Consider the following 20,561-nt stretch of genomic DNA (forward strand, 5'->3'; position numbering starts at 1 on the left):
CCCAGAGGGGCCACCTCACATCTTTGCTAATCAGCCCTCCAGAGCTGTATGTTTAAATATAGAACTGCACTGTTCGTGTTTCTCCTGGTTTTAATCTATCATTTTCAAATGTGCATTCTTCAGTCCAGCAGACTATAAGCAAAGCTGTACTGGACTTGCCTGAGTACTATTGAACAGGACATCATTTAGGATATCCTGTAATAAGGAGAAAGTTTAGCTGATAAATTTGACTTATGCTTAGATGAATTGATTACTGGTAAGAAACTCCTATCATTGTCCTCAGAGAATTCTATCATTTATTGAATGCAAATCTTTAACCCTGATTTAAATTGAATCATCAATAACTATGTCTAAATGTGATGCTAAATAAATAGACAATTTTGAAATTTAGAAGATGCCATATGCCAGGCTAGCTTAGTCAGTAGAGCGTGAAACTTGATCTCTGGGTCCTGGGTTTGAGCATCATATTGGGTGCCATTGTTTAAAAGAGCTCTTTTGACACAGTGATAATGTACCCAGCTCTGAGCCAGAAGGTCAGGGTTGAAGTCCCACCTGCCCTAGTGTTGTGTCATAACATGTCTAAACATTTGATTAAAATATCCAAAAGACATCATAGTAAACTTCTAAATAATTTATTGAATTGCCAGTTTTGATCAGATCTGCTACATGTTTTTATATATGTAGGAAGGTGCATAGTTAAGCATGGCACAGATATATGTTGTCAAACACATTTCACTGTTGAAACATTAATGCTTAAGCAAGAGTGCGTATTAGCAACAGTGAATGGTGAAGAGTTACTGGAGTAAATTGGTAATGATATTAATTATCAGTCTTTGATGCCCTTTGATTAATAAATCATTATCTGCCTTTATTAATGTAGCAATATATATGGGAAGGGAATGAATTCATTAAGTACCTGCTCACATAATATTTACAGTCTGGTGATCTATTTATAATTTCTGACAATGGCATCTCATCTGTGGAGTATCAAGTTAAAAGTTATTGTGTGTGTTGACACATGAGCTACCATAAATCCTTTTAAATGGCAAGCTTCAGATAACAGTTTATTGAATATTCATAATAAGTGGAAGAACTGATAAGCATTGTTGCAACATTATTATTGCCAGAATATGTTTGAAAGCATAATTTTACTACTGTAAGAAAGCATAGGGTATATTCTTTTTATCAATCTGTGAATTTTGATTTAAATTAAATATCTAGATTGCACTTTTAAGAATTCTACATAAAAGATTCAGAACCAGTTTTTATTTTAAGTACAGTGTCAATATATGCAAGGTAGATCGTGGACTCTAAATGTTCATATACCTTGAAAGATCAATTAAATTTGTGTCCTTTAGGAAAGAGATGCTACACCACACGATTATAATCAGCATAAAGTACTTTGCTGTGATCTCACAAAGTCTTCGCATAAATTCCCAGCACCAACCACCAACATGGACCATGATAAATTTTCTGTTTTCTACAAGGAAGAAAGGAAAAACCTCCATATATACGCCATCTTTCATGATCTCAGTATCATAAAGCACTTTGCAACCAATTAAGTACTTGAAGTATATGTAGTGTTACAAAATGAGAAATGTAACCACTACTTTGCACTTAGCAAACTCTCACAATATGAAAATGACCAGTTAACTTTATTATTTTAAAAATATGCTTAATTCATAAAAAATATTTGTATATCATAGTCACAAATGCAGTTCAGTTCTGTACAGTTGTATATCAAGTAAACAAACAAAATATTGGACTTTGTCTCTATCCAATAAACCAAGGACCTCTGTTATTCACACAATACTAATATTTACATATATTTGAGACTTTGGGAGGATCCAATAACTGTACGGACCCCCATTAACCTCCAGCAGGAAGATCTCAGGCATTGGTCTTTCTGTACTGCGTCATGGTGACAGCTGCCCCAAGTTTTAGTGACCCCTCAGCACAGAGTCCTGGACCTTGGAATGTGCCAGCCTGCTACACTCGGTTGGGGTCAACTCCTTGCTCTGCCAGACCAGCAAATTTCGAGCAGACCAAAGAGCATATTTCACCGAGTTGATGGTCCTCCAGGCATAATCGATGTTTGACTCGGTTTGCATCCCGGGGAACAAGCATAGTCCTGCATCACGGAGCTGCTCTGGATGAACGTCAACAAAAAAAACTGCATCTTTCTCCAGACTAACTTCACAAAGGTACATTTCAGTAGGAGATATGTTACAGTTTCAAACCCCCCATAGTTGCTTCAGGGGCAGTGTGCGGTGGCACACATCGACTGGGCGTACATAAACGATCTCACAGATAGTGCCCTTCTCACCACTAGCCAAGCAAAGTCTTGGTGCTTGTTGGAAAGTTCTAGTGTTGAGGCATTCTGTCAAACCTATTTTGACAGTCTGCTCAGTGAACCACGCAACAGGACCTACCCACTCCTTGTCCCTCATAGTCTCAAGGCCTGTATGTGCTGAGCATTTCCTGGTGGTCAAATGTGTTTTCTTTGCAAATATACAACAATAGAGAGAGTGTCTCATTCCTGATGACCAGGTTTGTACCTGCAATGGAGAGGGAGCGATGCTCCCAGAAGACCAGATAAGGTTCTGACTGGTAAAGTTGACCAAGGGAAAGGCATTGCTGAGGATACCAGAGATAGCTCCTCTACCCTTCCCCAAGTATCATTTTTGTCCATCTGGTTGACCAAACATTCCTGATGAAGAGCTTATGCCTAAAACGTCAACTCTCCTGCTCCTCAGATGCTGCCTGACATGCTGTGCTTTTCCAGCACCACACTTTTCGACTCTGACTCTCCAGCATCTGCAGCCCTCACTTTCTCAAAACTTTACTATTTTATATAGAACCCCCCAACTCTGTTTAATACAAACAACATTTCATTGTTACTTATGCATCTCAAGCCTCAACAGTATAAAACAACATACGTACTTTGGAACTGTCTGTTCAATTATTCACATCTGAAAACTAAACTCAACAGCTTCCGAAAAGTTATAAATTTTCTCACATCTGATAGGTGAATTGTTTCCATCAGTTCTATTCCATTTAGATGTAGAACGGTACAAATCACTGGTTTGCCCTTTCCTGCAGTATTAAAGTTTGAAATTTTACTTCAATAACTAATTGGATTCTGATTCATTGCAAAATGTACATGATATACTGTAAACCATTTGTGCATTTATGAATATTAACTTAATCTGTAATAATTATTCCTGTTGATGCATAATATTTCAACCAGTTATTTTTGAGAATTAGGAAGTAGAAAACTATTTTGCCTGCACACATTGATTCACTAATACTTCTCCTGTTGATCTTCACTAGATGTTTGATGGGCCTTTTGTTATCAAGTTTGATTTCCCACTGAAAATAAGTATGTGTTATGCAATCAGCTCTTGTGTTCACATTTGCCGATATTTCACTGAGATCAAATCCTCAGTGACACTAGCATCTTCTTTACTTCCACAATAATTAAAGTACTTAAAAAGTTTGCTGAGGTATAGAAATAAATATATACTGAAAGCATCTATGCCTCTGTCATTTTAACTGACAAACTTAACTGCAATAAGATGAGATAAAGAATGACACTGATGCAGGGAAAAGTGGTGTGGAGGCGTGAAATTCTTATCATCACTGAAAGATTTAGAAAGAATTTTGAAATTTGTAATAAATCAACTCAAAAACAGGAAAGTACAAGCTTTGGATAGATTCTTGTATAGTAACAACTCATATAGAGCAATGGCAGATTTTCCATGTTAGCACTTAGTGTAAACATCACACACTCAGTATACATAAAAGAAAAGCAAGTAGGGGGATCCATATGCCTCAAAAGGGAATCAGTTGAAATTTATTTAAAAGGTAAGCTAACAAAATTTACTAATAAAAAGTGTGTTGTTTTTGTAGGCAGGAGGCAAGCATTACCACCCAACATGTGCAAGGTGTGTCAGATGTCACCAGATGTTCACAGAGGGAGAGGAAATGTACCTCACAGGTATGACTTATGTAAAATTACAGGCAGTATTCAACATGGATACAGGCTATTCTGCCAAACTGGTGGTGCCAGCATGATTACTCTGTTTGAACTGATCTCCTACCCCACCACTCAATCTTTCCTCGTCTGGCCCTATCAGTATTACCTTCTATATCCTTCTTTCCCATTTTCTTCTCTAGCATTCCCTTAAATATATCTGTATTTTTCCCACTTTAGCTACTTGTTGCAGTCACATGTCCTACATTTGTCATCTTGGAAAGTTTTCTGGCTTCCTATGAATTCCCTATTTCCTTTCTTGGTAGATATATGGATGGCCTCTAGTTTTGTCGTATTCTCTTAAGGAGAGGGTTTCCTGGTATATATCTTTTGATGCTGACTAGTCCCTCTATTGGGACAAGATGACCAAGCAGGAGGACCCTCCCACCACCCCCCCACAATCTGAATATATGTGCCAGTTGTCCACGTGGCATGGCAGTGTTCCCACCCAAACCTGCACTGCTGGCCTGCTGAAGCCCTTTTGTGACCCTTAATTGACTACTTACAGGCCTCAAGTGGCTTCTGGGTGGGAAAGCAATCCTCAGGCCTTTCTGTTCCAGATTTAATGGAGAAGATCTGGTAAGATCACATGACATTCCATCCCATTTTATGGCCTCCCTCCCCCTCCTTCCAGCCCACCCTCACAGGGGATGATGTTATTAAATTTTGCTAGTTGATTCTTCATTATTTACATGTTTTACAGGCATTTTCCTTTAACATGAGAAACAACATGATGTACTTAGATGACCTCCCTCCTTATAATTTGGAGCAATATAACCATGTTCTCTGAAATTTGCACACATGGGACTGCAGAATTAACACTGAACCCCATCAAGCTACTGTGTGATACGTGCTCCACAGTAGTTGCTTCTAAATGGCAGTAAATGGGAAAACTAGTTTTCATTTCATTCTGTCTATATGCAGTTCTGCACTCCTCTATGGGTTAAACTTCATCTGTTAAGATATCATCCATTCACATGTTGGTCAAACATATTGCACATGCATAACCTGCCTTGTCACCATAATAGCCCTCCCTAATTTATAAATGTGAAAAGGTTTCAAAGCATAAATCCAAATCAACTCATCTAACAACTAGCCAGTATATTTACTCCCTTCATCTGAATTTTTATCCATTTGCAAGATATCCTGCATTCAATAGCTTTGGACTTGATGTGTTAATACATTCACAGAAATGATTAGTAATTGATTTTTGGGTGGAAATCAGTAAAAGATTACCATACAGTAATTCACTCAGTCTAATATATCATGTTTTGTTTCATCATTCTCAAAGTATGTGCCTGTCGACATTTGCTTCTCATCATAATATTATACATATTAGGTGGTATTATACTAAACAGAATTCAATATTTTCTCTTGCCATTAGACTCTGGGTGCAGTATTCATTGAGTAAAGTTTGGCCAAATCAAACATGTTCCTTAAGCTGCCATGTTGAATAAAAGAATGCACAACAATTGTCTCAGACTCACAAGAGCACCAATTGTTTTTGAACCAGATCCAAAAGAAATACAGACTAAAAATTCATGATGTCATGTCTGTAAAGACATTTTGAAAGGAAGTGAAAAAATATACTGAAAAAAAAATCTACGTAGAAAATACCATGGCCCATTTCTGCTGAGCAGCAGTTACAAGCAGATTATTACTTCTGCTTGTAAGTTCCCCGGACTGGACGCTACTACACAAGTCTTCTGGGGGGGAGGGGGGGGGGGGGGGGTCTTGTGATCCTAGCTTTCACTGAAGTGTACAGTCCCATGTACCTCACTAAAAATCTGTTGAAAAGGAATCAAGTCAGAGAAGGACAGGGCATGCCCCCATTTTCCAGCACCATCAGCCATGTGATGTTTGCAGGTCCAGTTTGAACATTAATGGATAGTGAGGTGGTTATAGTGGGTGAACAGGTTAGTTAGTACTCAGATCGGGAGATAGTTGAGAGGTTAGTCAGATCGGGGGTTAGTTCAGAAGTTAGTCAAATCAAGAGGTTCTTGAGGGGTTAGTCAGACCAGGAGGTAGTTGGGAGGTTAGTCAGATCAGAGGGTTAGTTGAGATGGGTGATTGGGAGGAGTTGTCATGTTGCACGCAGTTGGGAAGTGGAGAGAGGTTATAAGGTGAAGGGAATAGTCCAGTTGTTGAGAGGACCAGTCATGTTGGGCAGGAAGGGTAATCTAGTGATCAGAAGGTAGTCAGCTCAGGGAACAGTCAGGTGTGCGGGAGTGAGGATATTTGAGTCAGATCTTTAAGTAGGTCAGTTAGAGTGTAGTCCAGTCTTACCAGAAGATTTAGCCAAGCTTTTTACCTGTCTAATATTTCCTGGATTATTATCCAGGTAAGTACCATATAACTGTCCAAAGTTTCAGGCTTTAACTCAGGGTTAGAGGCACTTGCACAATGTCACAGGGAGCAGGAGAACTGCCCATCAGAAGTTGAAACCTCTGAGATAATTCTCGCATATGTCAGGGCAGCAGGATATCTGCAGCATCCTATCACACAACAGACCATCCAAATTCTGACAATCTGAAACTGGAAGATTTGACCAGAGTATATCGTGGCTTTAATCTTTCTGTTTTCAATTGAAACATAAGGATTTATGTACGTTGTGGGTGGACCATGCTAACACATTCTCAGTGAGCTGTCAGTGCCAAATAGCCTTGTTTCTGCAGCTCACTAAATCAGAGAGGAGGAAGATCAAACAACTATACACTATTGCCAGCAGCAAGTATATTGGGAAGGAGAGGCAAGTGAAAGAAGAGTGAGAATGAGTCATCTCCAGGAAGATGTTTTGTAGCACCCGAAGGAACGACTTGTACTTGAAGAAATTGGGACTGGTGTGTCCTGAACATGCTTCATTGTTTTACTCCTCAACATTGTAGTCAAACTCCTATGAGTGCTGGACACCAATTTAAAGACACTGCATAAAGTTGATTCCAGGTACAAATGGTTTACAAGGACCCCATTAAACTTTTGACCACCAGTCATCTATCTTACATGTGATAAACAGCAAGTCAACAGTTAAAATCCTCCCTCGTTATGTTAGTTCATCAGACAGATGTAGAGAAGATATGTAATAAACTAATTTTGTATTCATACCCCCTGTCACACATCAGGACTATTAAAACCTGGATAAAAATAAAACTGAACCTGAATAAAAATAAAACTGACAAGTATATAATAATATTACTTGGTTGTCACTTTAACATGGGTGACAGTAGGATGGAGATGATTTGACTAGACTAATAATCCAGAGCCCTAAAGTAGTAAGGCTGTGAAGATATTGGACTGTGATAGTGTCAGGGACTGGGTTCTTCTATATTCCCTACTTCACCCAACTGAAAACTCAGTCACTAGCTTAACCACCAAAGCCCAAGATGCCCCACTGTGATATTTTGCTGGAAACATCTGTAATTGTTTCAGAATGGGTCTTTCACTCAATTTGGGAGGAAGACTCCCTGTAAGGCACAGCTGACCAACCTGCTCGGGACTGCTGCAATGGTCTCCTAGCAGTGCCAGGATTGAGCAATAGCCTCTGCTGTGATCACAGTGGGTCCCAAGGAAGATGTAGTTATGGAGCACAGGCCTAGCAATTAGTCTGGAATTTTGGATGAGCCTGGCTTGCAGATGGTAATGAGGGATGTTGCATGCTGTCAAGAGAGCAGTCTTGTCCATACAATAACTGTATTGAAACTGGCTGCAAGATAGCTGCCCCAATCCTTGCAGTAGAGATCACATGACTTCACCTAAACTGGAGAACAGATCCTTAAATTTTAGAACAGATTGCATTTCATTCCCAAACATTCCCCTCACCCCCAATCTTTCATACACTTTCTCAACAACAAGAAAGACTTTTGTCCATCGCGCCCTGAACAAATGGATTCTTGGAAATGAGATATGTATTTTCCATTTGAGATCTTGACATAGTCAAATTGCCCTTTGGACCCTTATTAGTCTGCTCATGTGTTGGATGAAAGCCTGCCTTATGGCCAATGAGGTGCTGACTTCATATCACATGACCAGTTTTCCACTTTCTTTTTCTACCATTGACAAAATATTTATAGCCTTGATCTTTACATGCTTTTCCAAGCATATGGCAAGTAGGTCAATCTGACCCTTGATGGCCTTCATTATTCCCTGTAATCCAGATTTTTCTCTACACAGAGAACATCACCGCTGTGACAAAATGACAGAGGAATCAGAAATCCCAAGTCGTGACCCTGAAGGGAGCAGTCCCCAATTTCACAGGAGAGGGATTGGGGGCAGTCCAGAGAACATTTCAGAGAGGTAGTTGGCTATTAAATGATCAGCTTTCTTCACTCTTATCTAAATTTGAAATCATTGTATCCTAGAGTGTAGCGATTAGAAAAGATATAAGAAGGTATGTTCTCAGTGTATTCCTTTTGAGCACCCAGAGTATCCCAACAAATATGCTCCAGGATATTTTGAAGTTTGGGGTTATGGCTTCTTTTGGGCTGGGGTCAGGGATCCTTCTGCGTGTGGAGGAGGAATTGGTCATGTGCCTTTTGGGATTGTTAACTGTGGAGAAGATTGTATATAAAAGGTACGTAAACCTCTTGGAGTACCCAACTTGTCAAGACATCTCAACAGCTGTTGACCTGTCAAGTAGTATCAACCTGTCAAGAAGTGTCAAGACTGTTAAAACCTTCTAAATGCGTGTATGGCTGAGAGTGCATTGTTCACTGGAGTATTTTATGCAATATAGAACTTTAAATTTCAAACATTATTTGTTCCCCCATGTGCGTGGGCTCTTGTTCTAGGGAAGTTGGCGTGGTAGGTGAAGGGTGAAAAGGTGATACATAGGAGCAGGTACTAAGGTGAATTTTGCATATGCGTGTGCCTGGAGGATGGATAAAGGTCTTTGGGATTTGTATAAGATAGGTACTTGAAGGATAGTATATTTTATTCATTTAACTTTTGTCAACAATGATGGAAACTCAAGACAGACTTTCCACTCAGCCCACTCCACTTTACCAGGTCACCTGGGTGCACTCCTATTGCAGCCTGTCCCTGGACTGAATGTGAGAAGGCTGGATTAAAGTCAGGTTCACAGATCCAAGATTACTGCAGTCTCTGCGCACCTGACCAGGGATCAAAAATTGGGGCTTAACAGTTTGATCCCCACGTCCTTAGTTTTCAGAGTGACTGAGCTGTGAACCCTCCTGCATAACTGCATATGGAACAGTATTCCCCACTGCACCACCTCTGATGATTCTTAGCTGCCCTTTTTCTCAGAACTAAATGAATCAGTTGGATGTGCTTGGGATGTTGGTGCCAGGGCTTTGTTGAGCTTATTCACCTTTATCCTACAGTAAGTGCTTCTCTTCAGTGCTAAACCCATAACTGAGTGCAAATTATTATTTTTCAGCTATTTATTTATTTCCCTCAATTGGGTATGATTAACACATACAAAAAATCAACATGGCTTCTCTTATTTGTACTACATTATTTTTGCAAAGCCTGTTATGAGCTGACCTAGGAGAAAACTGGCAATGTTAATTTTGCATTAAATTTATTCATGTTTTATCCTACCCATCTAGACAGTATCTTTCCTCTCCATCACTGTAGATGGATTTCACGTTTACTCTGGCATCTCTTCTGTTGTTTCACAATATCCCCCCCAGGACTTATACCTTTTCCATTATCTCCAATGATATTCCTGCTATTCCCACTAATCACACTCCCACCCAGATGCTAATTGCCAGCCTTTAACTCTCACCTCCTCTTATTCAATTAATCAGTCCTTTCTCCCACCCCAGTGCACCTACTTACCCCATGGTGTTTCCCTACTAAATGTGCAGCTCACAATCTTTGTCCCATTTGCCGCTCTCACTGCTTTTCCTCTCTGCATCCCAATCTCCTTTCTCCATTCCTAATGATCATTCCACGGCCCTGATAACCATGCCCTTAAAGTGCCATTTCCTAAAATGCCATTCTGTCTAATTCACCTTTTAAAATAAATCCTGCTTCCATGCCCTGGTCAGCAATCAGCCAGTGTGGGTGCAGCTCTTCAGCAGGGTTGTTGACTCAGTCATTCTTCATCACTTACACTGTATGAGTTTTACAATTAACAACAATTAAGACCACATAGGCTTCTCATGGACTGGTTGGCCTGATTAGGCCTCACCTCTATCATGAATCAGATGCCATGATATGGAGGTGTCAGTGTTGGACTGGGGTGGACAAAGTTAAAGATCACACAACACCAGGTTATAGTCCAACAGGTTTAATTGGAAGTACAAGCTTTCGGAGCACTGCTCCTTCGTCAGGTAGATGGTGGAGCAGAATCATAGAATACAGAATTTATAATAAAAGAGCAAAGTATCATATAACTGATGTGAGGTATTGAACAAACTTCGATTGCTGTTAAGTCTTTAATCACTTTGAATGGGTTGCAGGTTTCGATTCATGAATATGTGATTCCCAGAACTTCTTTCAAGTCACACTCCTGCGGTAACTTAAGTTGTTATTTTAAAAAAAGGTGACATCTGCAGCAAATTGCCCAGCCTTCAGGACAATATCGACCACAATACCATACAACTCTGTCATGGCAACCACTGCAAGACATGTCAGAGTGATCACATGGATGCTACCATTACACGTACGGACACCACTCACCATGTACATGAGAGGTGCTCATGTCACTCAGTCAACATTGTCTATCTCATACGCAGCAAGCAAGGATGCCCCGAGGCAAGGTATATTGGCAAGATCAAGCAGATGCTACACAATAAATGAATGGACACCATGCAACAATCGCCAGACGATGATATTCCCTCCTAGTTGGAGAACACCTCAGTGGTCAAGGACATTAGGCCTTGGATCTTCAAGTGACCGTCCTCCAAGGCAGACTTTGGGATACGCAACAACACAGAGTGGCTGAGCAGAGTCTGATAGCCAAGTTTGGTACCCATGAGGATGGCCTCAACTGGGATCTTGGGTTCATGTTGTACTACAGGTGACCCCACTACACTATACACTTCACACACACACACACACACACACACACACACTCATGCAAACTCTCTTTCATACTCACGGTCTCTCTCAGATACACACATGCAGACCCTTTCACAAGCATATCCTCCATCACACTCGTTAACATTCTATCAAGCATATGCACACATGTGCACACACACACTCTCTCTCTCACACACATAGACACAGAAACACACACACTCTCTCTCCCTCACATGCCACACGCACACACACTCATGCAGACTCTCTTTCATACACACGCTCTCTCTTAGATACACACGTGCAAACCCTTTCACAAGCACATACTCCATCACACTCATGCAAACACTCTATCAAGCAAATGCATACGCACGCGCGCACGCACTCTCTCTCTCTCACACACACAAAGACACAGAAACACACTCTCTCTCTCCCTCACATGCCACACGCACATGCATGCACATGTAAGTCCATGGGTTGAATTTGCATTTGCAGATTTGTATTTGCAGATACATTCTTATGTTATAAAGTACACAGTCTGTAGGCAGTCAATCAATGTGACATTTTATAAATTCCTACTTTGGAAATAGAACCAGTCTGACTCAATGTTGGAACACATATAGACTCTAACCTCACACTTTTAATGCATTGCCTGAGCTGAGATATCACTTTTTATTAAATAAAACCTTAGGTTCTCTCAGGAATGTGATTTGAAAGAAGTTCTGGGATATATATATTAATGAATCGAAACCAGCAACTTATTCAATTGATTAAAGACTTAACAGCAATCTAGATTTGTTCAATACATTGCATCAGTTGTATGACACTTTGGTTTTTTTACTATAAATTCTGTGTCCTATGATCCTGCCCACTAGTTACCTGATGACGGAGCAGTGCTCCAAAAACTTGTACTTTCACATAAACCTGTTGGACTAAAACCAAAAAGATAAGGCAGGGATGCTGTGAGCATTTAGGGAGGGCAAAGGGATGTCTGGGTGGGATGCTGTTCAGAAGACCTAATGGACCGAATGGCCTGCTTCCACACTCTACAGATTCTATAATTCAACATCTCATCCAGTTTTCCTAAATTTCTCACCATATCGTACGTTTTGTTCAGGGCCTGGAAAGATTCCACCTATAGTTCTTGAAGATCAAAAAGTTAAGGTCTGAAAAGTTCAGAAGACAGCTGGTTTGATATTCTGGCATGTGAAGACCAGTTTCATCAAACATAGGCAGTTGTCCCTGGTATCTTGACTTGCTCAGAAAATACAGTATCAAGAAGCCTTTCATTGTTCTCATGAAGAACAATCAGGTTTCACAATGAATTCACTACAGAAACAGGGAACATGAACTGAACAGCTTGTTTTGTAGCTGGCTTCCTTGGAATGAAAATTCAAATAAGGTCCAAACCTCCAAAATACTGTTCAAACAGAAAAGCGATAAAACCAATTCCTAAAGTAGTCAGGTGTTCTCCCTGAAATGGGTTCAAGCAACAAAGCATTTATCTGAACCATGAGGTTTTCAGGAAATGCCTTGTTAAAAATTAAAGTCTCACTATCCTTTCATTGACAGTTTAAAAAAGCTTATGTCTGAAATGTCAACTCTCCTGCTCCTCAGATGCTGTCTGACCTGCTGTGCTTTTCCCAGGGCCTCACTTTTGGACTCAAATTTAAAAAAAACAATCCAAGTATCCCCAATCCTTAAACTTAATTGCACAGAAATAATTAAATATGAAGACAACATAAAACTCTTTATATTAAACATATCTAACTGAGACTTCTCATGATCTGATTGACCCAGTCAGGCTTTACCCTTTACACTGGTCAAATAAATGCTTGGTTATACAGGAGCCAGATTACTGAAGACGTTTGTGCTCACCAGAGCTTGGAGAAAGAAATCTACCTCACCAGGCAATTACCTCAACTACATCATCACGTTTGTGAACACACATGCTCTCTGTTTATGCCTAACAAGATTGCATAGAGTCATAGAGATGTACAACACAGAAACAGACCCTTCAGTCCAACTCATCCATGACAATCAGAAATCCTAAATAAATCTAGTCCCATTTGGCAGCATTTTGCCCATATCCCTCTAAACCCTTCCTATTCATATACCAATCCAGATACCTTTTTAATGGGCGGCATGATGGCACAGTGGTTAGCACTGCTGCCTCACAGCGCCAGAGACTCGGGTTCAATTCCCGCCTCAGGCGACTGACTGTGTGGAGTTTGCACGTTCTCCCCGTGTCTGCGTGGGTTTCCTCCGGGTGCTCCGGTTTCCTCCCACAGTCCAAAAGATGTGCAGGTTAGGTGAATTGGCTATGCTAAATTGCCCGTAGTGTTAGGTAAGGGGTAAATGTAGGGGAATGGGTGGGTTGCGCTTCGGCGGGTCAGTGTGGACTTGTTGGGCCGAAGGGCCTGTTTCCACACTGTAAGTAAACTAATCTAATCTAAAAATGTTGTTCAAGCCTCCACCACTTCCTTTGGCAGCTCGTTCCATTCACGCACCACACTCTGCGTGAAAAATTTGCCCCTCAGGTCCCTTTTTTAAATCTTTCCCCTCTCACTTTAAACTTATGCCTTCTAGTTTTGGACTCCCCCACCCCATGGAAAAACATCTCATTTATTTACCCCATCCATGCTCCTCATGATTTTATAAACCTTTGTAAGGTTGCCCCTCAGCCTCAGGAAAATTGATGCACATGAAAGGTTTTGAAGACTTAATATCAAAGCTTTAACCCAGTGAGGGCCTTTTTGTGGAGCAATGGTAGCGTGCCCATCCCTGGACCAGAAGGCCCGAGTTCAAGTCCCACCTACTTCAGAGGTGTATAATAGTATCTGAACAAGTTGATTAGAAAAATAGTAAAATAAAACAAAAATCAAATTTTAATTCACTGTCAGGAAATTACATTTTTGATTCCCAACCAATTATGATCAATTGTCCATCCTTTCAAAATCTCAGCAGGGGATGGAGTGGTGAGGAAGGTGAGATTCAAATGTTCCTGACAAATCCCAAACAAGAGAAGGTGATTAAATGTTGTATAAAATACTTTGGGTAATGCACACAAATATTTACCCCATCTATGATCATAAGAGAGTAATCATAAATAATAAACATGTTTGATTTTGATTCCAGTGAATCAGAACAGTTTCCAGTGAGTAAGAAAATAAAAATTGTTCTGTTCTGAGACATTGCTGAGGCAATGGAAATCCCAGATGTATATAACTGAACAGAGCTGAATAATGGTCATGGCAATGTTAGATTGATTTCTTGGAGTTTTCTCTCCATTACTTTAGTATCTGGGGAGAGGTTTCACAGAGATTGGCCCAATTGTAAGTTTGTCTGTGACTTCTCATTCACTTCAATGAATTGTATGATTGACAATGCAGGTTGTCCAGGTTCTGTGGTAAATATCCATGGTATTGGGAAAATAATAGTTTCTGATACATTTTTATTAAATGTTTTCTCAGTGGAATATTTTAATATCTATCAGCTGAAATAGCATGATTTATAGCCACAAACAATATCTTTAAAATTTCACTGCTATACCCGACCAATTATTTTCAAGGTGCTGTCTCATTGAATCTTTCATTGACTAATATGTGCACTACTTAATGGGAGCAGTAGATATAAGTAACCAAAACTGTCACATAAAAATAATTCTACTCTTAAATTTGTTCTTGTAGTAGTTTTTCAAAGCATCTACAAGCTGTCTTGTAAACTAAGTTTACTTATCCACAATATGTAAGGGAGTTAATTGGTGAATATCTCAGAAACAAGTTCAGAAACTTTGCAGAATAACATCGACCTTTATACAAAACTACCACATTTTCAAGGTGATGTAATGCTTCATACTATTCAGTTGCCGATGCTATTGGGCTTCTTTTGATATCTTTTGTTTCTAAGCTCCAAAGATGATAATTAACTTGCTGTTTCATAGTTAGCTGTATATGGTCATCGATAAACTGAAGAACATAAAAATAGGCTCTCCTTTTTCAGTTTCTGTATATTTCTTTGTACCTTCCCCCCCACCGATGCACATAATGTGTTTCAGGTGAAACTCAGTTCTCATTAGGGGATTGTTGTTTCACTGACTGGTTATAGCCTGTGTTATTCTTTTCTCCCTTTACTTTTTGAGAAAAGGATAATGTTAATTTTGTGGTTGGGCCTAGCCCTTGGACTCTAGTTTCCTTTTTTTTGTGTCTTCAATGTTTTTGGTGTTTGGACTAAGCCTTTGTGGAAGACATGCATTTTACCAGAGGAGCTTTTCCTGTGGGGAGGCCTAGCCCTGGGACTGGACCTCTGAAGATTGAACATCTGTATGTGCTGGGAGGTGAGCAGTTGCTTATATCCTGGAGTTTGGCAGCAGACCTTTCCTTCAGGAGTGGACCTGTGAGTTAACTGCACCAGTACTATGTTTCTGTGAGTAGGCCTGGTTTTCCAAGACTGGGCCAGGACTCTATGGAGACTGAATGCCTGTGGGGGTGTGCACTTGCTGCCTTCAGAAGTGGACTCTGTCCTAGGTTGTGGACTCTTTTTAACAATGGACTCTGCAGTTTGGAGTGGACTCTATTTCTGACATTGCACATTGTTTACTGGAGTGGACTCTTCCTGGAAATGGATTCTATATTTTGAAGACTGTATAGATTTAGACTGTGTACCAGAAAGGACTCTGTTTTTTGGTAATTAACTAACTGTATTGTGATGTTTCCTGAGTCTATCACCTGAATTGTCTTGTGTCCCTGGGTCTGGCAGGCCTTACTGTGAGCTGGGAGGCTCGTGGATCGTCCTGAAAGCTGTCACCCTGAGAGCCGGAGGGTGGGTAGGCCATCCTGTGAACCTGAAGGTTGGTAGGCTGTCCTGAAAGCCGGAGGGTGGGTAGGCCACCCTGATGCCAGTTGCCCTGAGAGCCAGATGGTGGGTAGGCTGATCTGAGTGCTGTCATTCTGAGAAGGGGTAATCAGGAAGGGCTGTCCTAGAGGTGGTCGAAAGGTGTCAGAGCAGCCGAGAGCCAGAAGGGGTGGGCTGAGATCCGGAAGGCTTGTGGGCTACCCTGCACGCTGTCGTCCCAGGGAAGGGGATGGGCTGGCCTAGAGGTGGCCGAAAGGTGTGCCAGGATAGCCCACTGGCCGGAGGTGCATCGGGGTGGGTGAGAGCCCAATGGTACATTGGGGCAGACAGAGAGCCAGAAGGTGGATAGTTGTCCTCAGCGCTGTCTCACTGGGCAAGTATTGGGGCGGGCTGTTCTGAGGGTGGTTAGTGAAGCCGGAAGGTGGGTAGGCCATCTGGACTGCTGTCACCCCAGGTGGGTACTGGGGTGGGCTGCCCTAGAGGTGGTCAAAAGGTGTCAGGGTGGACCGAGAACTGGAAGGGGCATGGGATGGGGTGAGAGCTGGAAGGTGTAGGGGTGGGCTGCCTTAGAGTGGCCAGAAGGTAGGAGGGACAGGGGCTTGCTGGGTCTGTATTGTATGCACTGTTTATGTAACTGGATTAGCTTTTTATGTACTAATGTCGTTGTCGCTGTCTTTTATGTGGAACTGGGATTTGAGGTTTGTCCTCATCTCCCTGTAAAATGGTTGAACGGTATGGTTTGGGGCCTAGCTTTGCTGCTCCTCCTCTCCCTTGTAAAATTGCTGTTGTATATAACTGTAAACATTAACAGATTTTTTTTGTGAACTGTTCTGTAATTTGGTTAATAAAATATTACAAACAGAAAAATAAACTGGAGATTGAGTCCCCCTCAATTTAGGGACTGACTCTGTGCTGGCTGGTACTGCAGTCAGTGTTACTGTTAGTTTCTGCTCCCCTTTTATTTTTGGAGGGAAATTCTGGATTCGGGATTCCGTTAACTGACATCCCTTTTAGTGAGGAGTGATTGTGTGCATCAGGAGTTTAACAATATGTTTCAGGTGTAACTCAGTTCTCATCAGGGGATTGTTGTTTCACTGGCTGGTTACAGCCTGTGTTACCCTTTTCCTTTTTTCTCAAAAGGAGAAAAGAAAATGTGAATTTTATGGTAGGGCTTAGCCCTTGGACTCTAGTTTTTTGGGTTTTTTTGGTATGTCTTCACTTTGGTGTTTAGACTGAACCCTTGTGGAAGACATACATTTTTACCAGAGGAGCTGTTCCTGTGGGGAGGCCTAGCCCTGGGACTGGACCTCTGAAGAATGTGTCCTGGGATGTGAGCACTTGCTGTATCCTGGAGTTTGAGAGAAGACCTTTCCTTCAGGAGTGGATCAAAACCCTGGAGTTAAAATGTACTGTGTTCCTGTGAGTGGCCCTGACTCTCTAAGGATGTGAGCCTGAACACCTGTGTGCTGTGGGATGTGTATTCGCTGCCTTTGGAAGTGGACCCCACCCTTGGTTGTGGACTCCGTTTTTAGCAACGGAATCTGCAGTTTGGAGTGGACTCTATTTTTGACAATGCCCTCTGCACTGGAGTGGACTCCCATCCTAGGAATGGATTGAAGAAAACTGTTAATGGACTCCATGTACCAGAAAGGACTGTTAGTTGATGTCAAACTGTCACGTGGCTTGTTGGGGTTGTCACCTGCACTGTCTTATGCCCCTGGGTCTGGGAGGCTCATGGGACATCCTGAAAGCTGTAACCAAGAGCCAGAGGGTGGGTAGGCCATCCTGTGAACCTGAAGGTTGGTAGGCTGTCCAGAAAGCTAAAGGGTGGATAGGTCACCCCAAGAGTCAGGAGGTGGGTAGGCTGTGCTGAGCACTGTCTTCCTGAGAAGGGGTCATCAGGACGGGCTGTCCTAAAGGTGATCAGAAGGTGTCAGAACAGCCGAGGGCCAGAAGGTGTGTGGGGGCAGGCTGAGATCTAGAAGGCTTGTGGGCTGCCCTGCATGCTGCCTTCCCTGGGGGAGGGGACAGGCTGGCCTAGAGGTGGCCATATGGTGTCAGGGTAGTCTGGGGACCAGATCCCACATCGGGGTGGATGAGGGGGGCATGTAGGGGCAGACAGCTGGAAGGTGGTAGGCTGTCCTCAGCACTGTCACCCCAGGTGGGCACCAGGGTGGGCTATCCTAGAGGTGGTTTGAAAGGTATGTCAGGGTGGACAGAACTGGAAGGGGCATGGGGTGGTCTGCCTTAAAGTGGCTGGAAGGTGGGAGGGATGCAGGCTTGCTGGGTCTGTATTGTATGCACTGTTTTTATATAACTGGATTGTCTTTAGCAACAAATGTCACTGTTGCTGCCTTGCCCTGCTTTAAACAGGGATTTGGGGTTTGTCCTCCTTTCCCTGTAAATTGGTTGAATGGTATGGTTTGGGCCTGGTTTTGCTGCTCTTCTTTGTAAAATTGCTGTCTCTCGCATATAGCTGTAAATGTTAACTTTTTTGTAAACTGTTTGTTTTTAATGTTTTGTAAATGTTGAATAAAAACAGGAGCTTCAATGGGTCTCCAGGTTGGGTCCTGACCAGCCAGCTCAAAGGCAGACCCTATGTACATGAAGGATGACTTGGTGATGGGATACTGGCCTCTATATGCAGCTGTTTCAGTTGCTTCATCTTCCCCTTGATATGATTCTTCCTTGATGAATTTCTATTGTACCTCCTGAATTACCCCTAGAAATGCCTACCATTGCAGCTCCACTAACTCCCCTGCTAATCTTTCCTTCTAATCGGGCCATTTCCTCCCTTGTATGTTTAGAGTTATCTTTACTCAACTCTCTCCATTACATCTAACTCCAGCTTCTCTCTCTCAAACTGCAGGTGAATTTGAACATACAATGGTCACTGCCCTCTAGGGATTCCTTCACTTTCAGATCTCTAATAAAGTCTGCCTCATTACGCATTTATTCTTAGAATGAGAATCTAACACCACATTCAGTGGCTCCACTTATATGGGTAAAGTAATGCATTGCCAAGATGTTGCAAACGTGTTGCTAGAAGAAAGCTTTAAGTTCAATTGTGATCATTCACAAGGTCCAGAGAAAACCAAGCACTCTGCTTTTGTTAATAGTTGCTGCTGAATCAATATTGAAAGCAATTAATCGATCCATAATTTTGAGTGTAATACCTTAGGAAGCTTAAAAATAAAAAAGAATATCTTTTCCAAATATATCTACAGGAATTTACTTTATTCTATGACATGTGAAGTCATTGGAGTATTTTTCAGACACTTCATGGAGTTGTAAACTCACACAGCATATGAGGCAGTTTTCAATCTATCATGACTGTGCTGCCTCTGAAAAGCTGTGCAATTTATTCCACTCTCCTACACTATAACCACAGGAGTGAGACTAATTGGGATGTAATAACAGGCCAAGTCCACAACACCTTTTTCATTTGAAGAAAAATGAAAACAAGATGACAGAATAATTGCTGCCTCTGGAGGTAGCAGAAAATGAAGAGTTTAGGCCACAAATCCTTTGTCACTGCAACTGAATATTCCCAAGGAAGTGTTGTAATTTTAAGTGTGAGCTAATGGAATTATCCATAAAATCAGACTCCAGTGGAAATTTGTAGCTATTACAATGTAAAGAAAGGAAAGTCTAAGTGTGAAGTAATTCTAATGATCTCAGGGTTAATGAATAGATCCCATGTTAAGTAGAAATTCAGTGTTTACGATTGGAAAATGGGGTTACTGCTTTATCACCACAAATACTGATCACATAATCACGGATCCTGAGATGGGAGTTAAAAAAACTAATCCTTCTGCTGTGCTGTTCTTCCAAAAGTGATTTCTATTTTTGGACTGTGCTAGGCAACCATTTGGTGTGCATATATCTGTCTGACCTAAGGATCCCACCGTCAAACTTCACTTGATCTTTGGAAAGATGGAAGGAATGGCAGTGCTTCATGATCCTAGTGTCTTTCACTGACACTCTGATTCCCCACTCTCTAATTTAGAGCGTGCTTTGCCTTTGGAAAATACTTTGCCCTTGCCCAGAGGGTGACAGGGCTGCCTGATATTGTGGCAGTTTGATAAATGACAGGTTGGCTCAATAAGGCCAGATTCCAAGTGAGACCTAGTTTCAAAAGTGAGGAGACCCTCACGGCAGGCAGCCAGCGAGCTCAGCTTCAACATTCAGGATAAATTCACTGTATAACTACTTATATCAAGGAGTTGTGATCAGACCAGTTCCTGACGTTAACATTTATGCACTGTTGAAGAACTGAAGATGGCTGGAAAAAAGCTAAATAAATAAGCATACAATGTCAAAATAGAAAAGCTAGTGGTAATCAAAATATAAATATTGTGAGAACTTCTATGAATTTTTCATAATTTCCATTTTTAATCTTTTATCAATGTTGGTTTGGAACTGTGAGCTAAAGATGACATTTGGACTGTGGGTAGCAGTTTGGGTTAAAAGAAACACAAGCCAAAAACCTTTTTGTTTATTCATGAGGTGTAGCCTGGAAGCTAATTGCAGCTTGGTTACTGATCAAATGCTTCTACAGATGCTTTATCAATGGGGAAGAGTGTTACATTTAAACACATAGCAGAAGATGGCTACTAACCAGGTTAATAACTGAGAATTGGTTCCAGCAAGTCTAGAAAAGACTCGAGCAGTTGAATGGTAACTAAGA

At 41.4% G+C, this 20,561-nt stretch overlaps 1 protein-coding gene across 2 annotated transcripts in view; it reads left to right on the forward strand.

Moving 5' to 3' along the window:
* ablim3 (actin binding LIM protein family, member 3) overlaps nt 1-20,561 on the forward strand; it is a 337,989-nt gene that overhangs the window by 236,835 nt on the left and 80,593 nt on the right. For both annotated transcript variants that reach the window (XR_011963504.1, XM_072590972.1), the window contains exon 7: nt 3,913-4,000. Coding sequence is in view for 1 of the 2 variants with exons in the window: in XM_072590972.1 (XP_072447073.1) it covers nt 3,913-4,000 (88 nt within the window). In the remaining variant the exon portion in view is untranslated. The remainder of the gene's footprint in view (nt 1-3,912; nt 4,001-20,561) is intronic.

The sequence above is a fragment of the Chiloscyllium punctatum genome, chromosome 20 (genome assembly GCF_047496795.1).
Source record: "Chiloscyllium punctatum isolate Juve2018m chromosome 20, sChiPun1.3, whole genome shotgun sequence".
NCBI classification, from domain to species: Eukaryota; Metazoa; Chordata; class Chondrichthyes; order Orectolobiformes; family Hemiscylliidae; genus Chiloscyllium; species Chiloscyllium punctatum.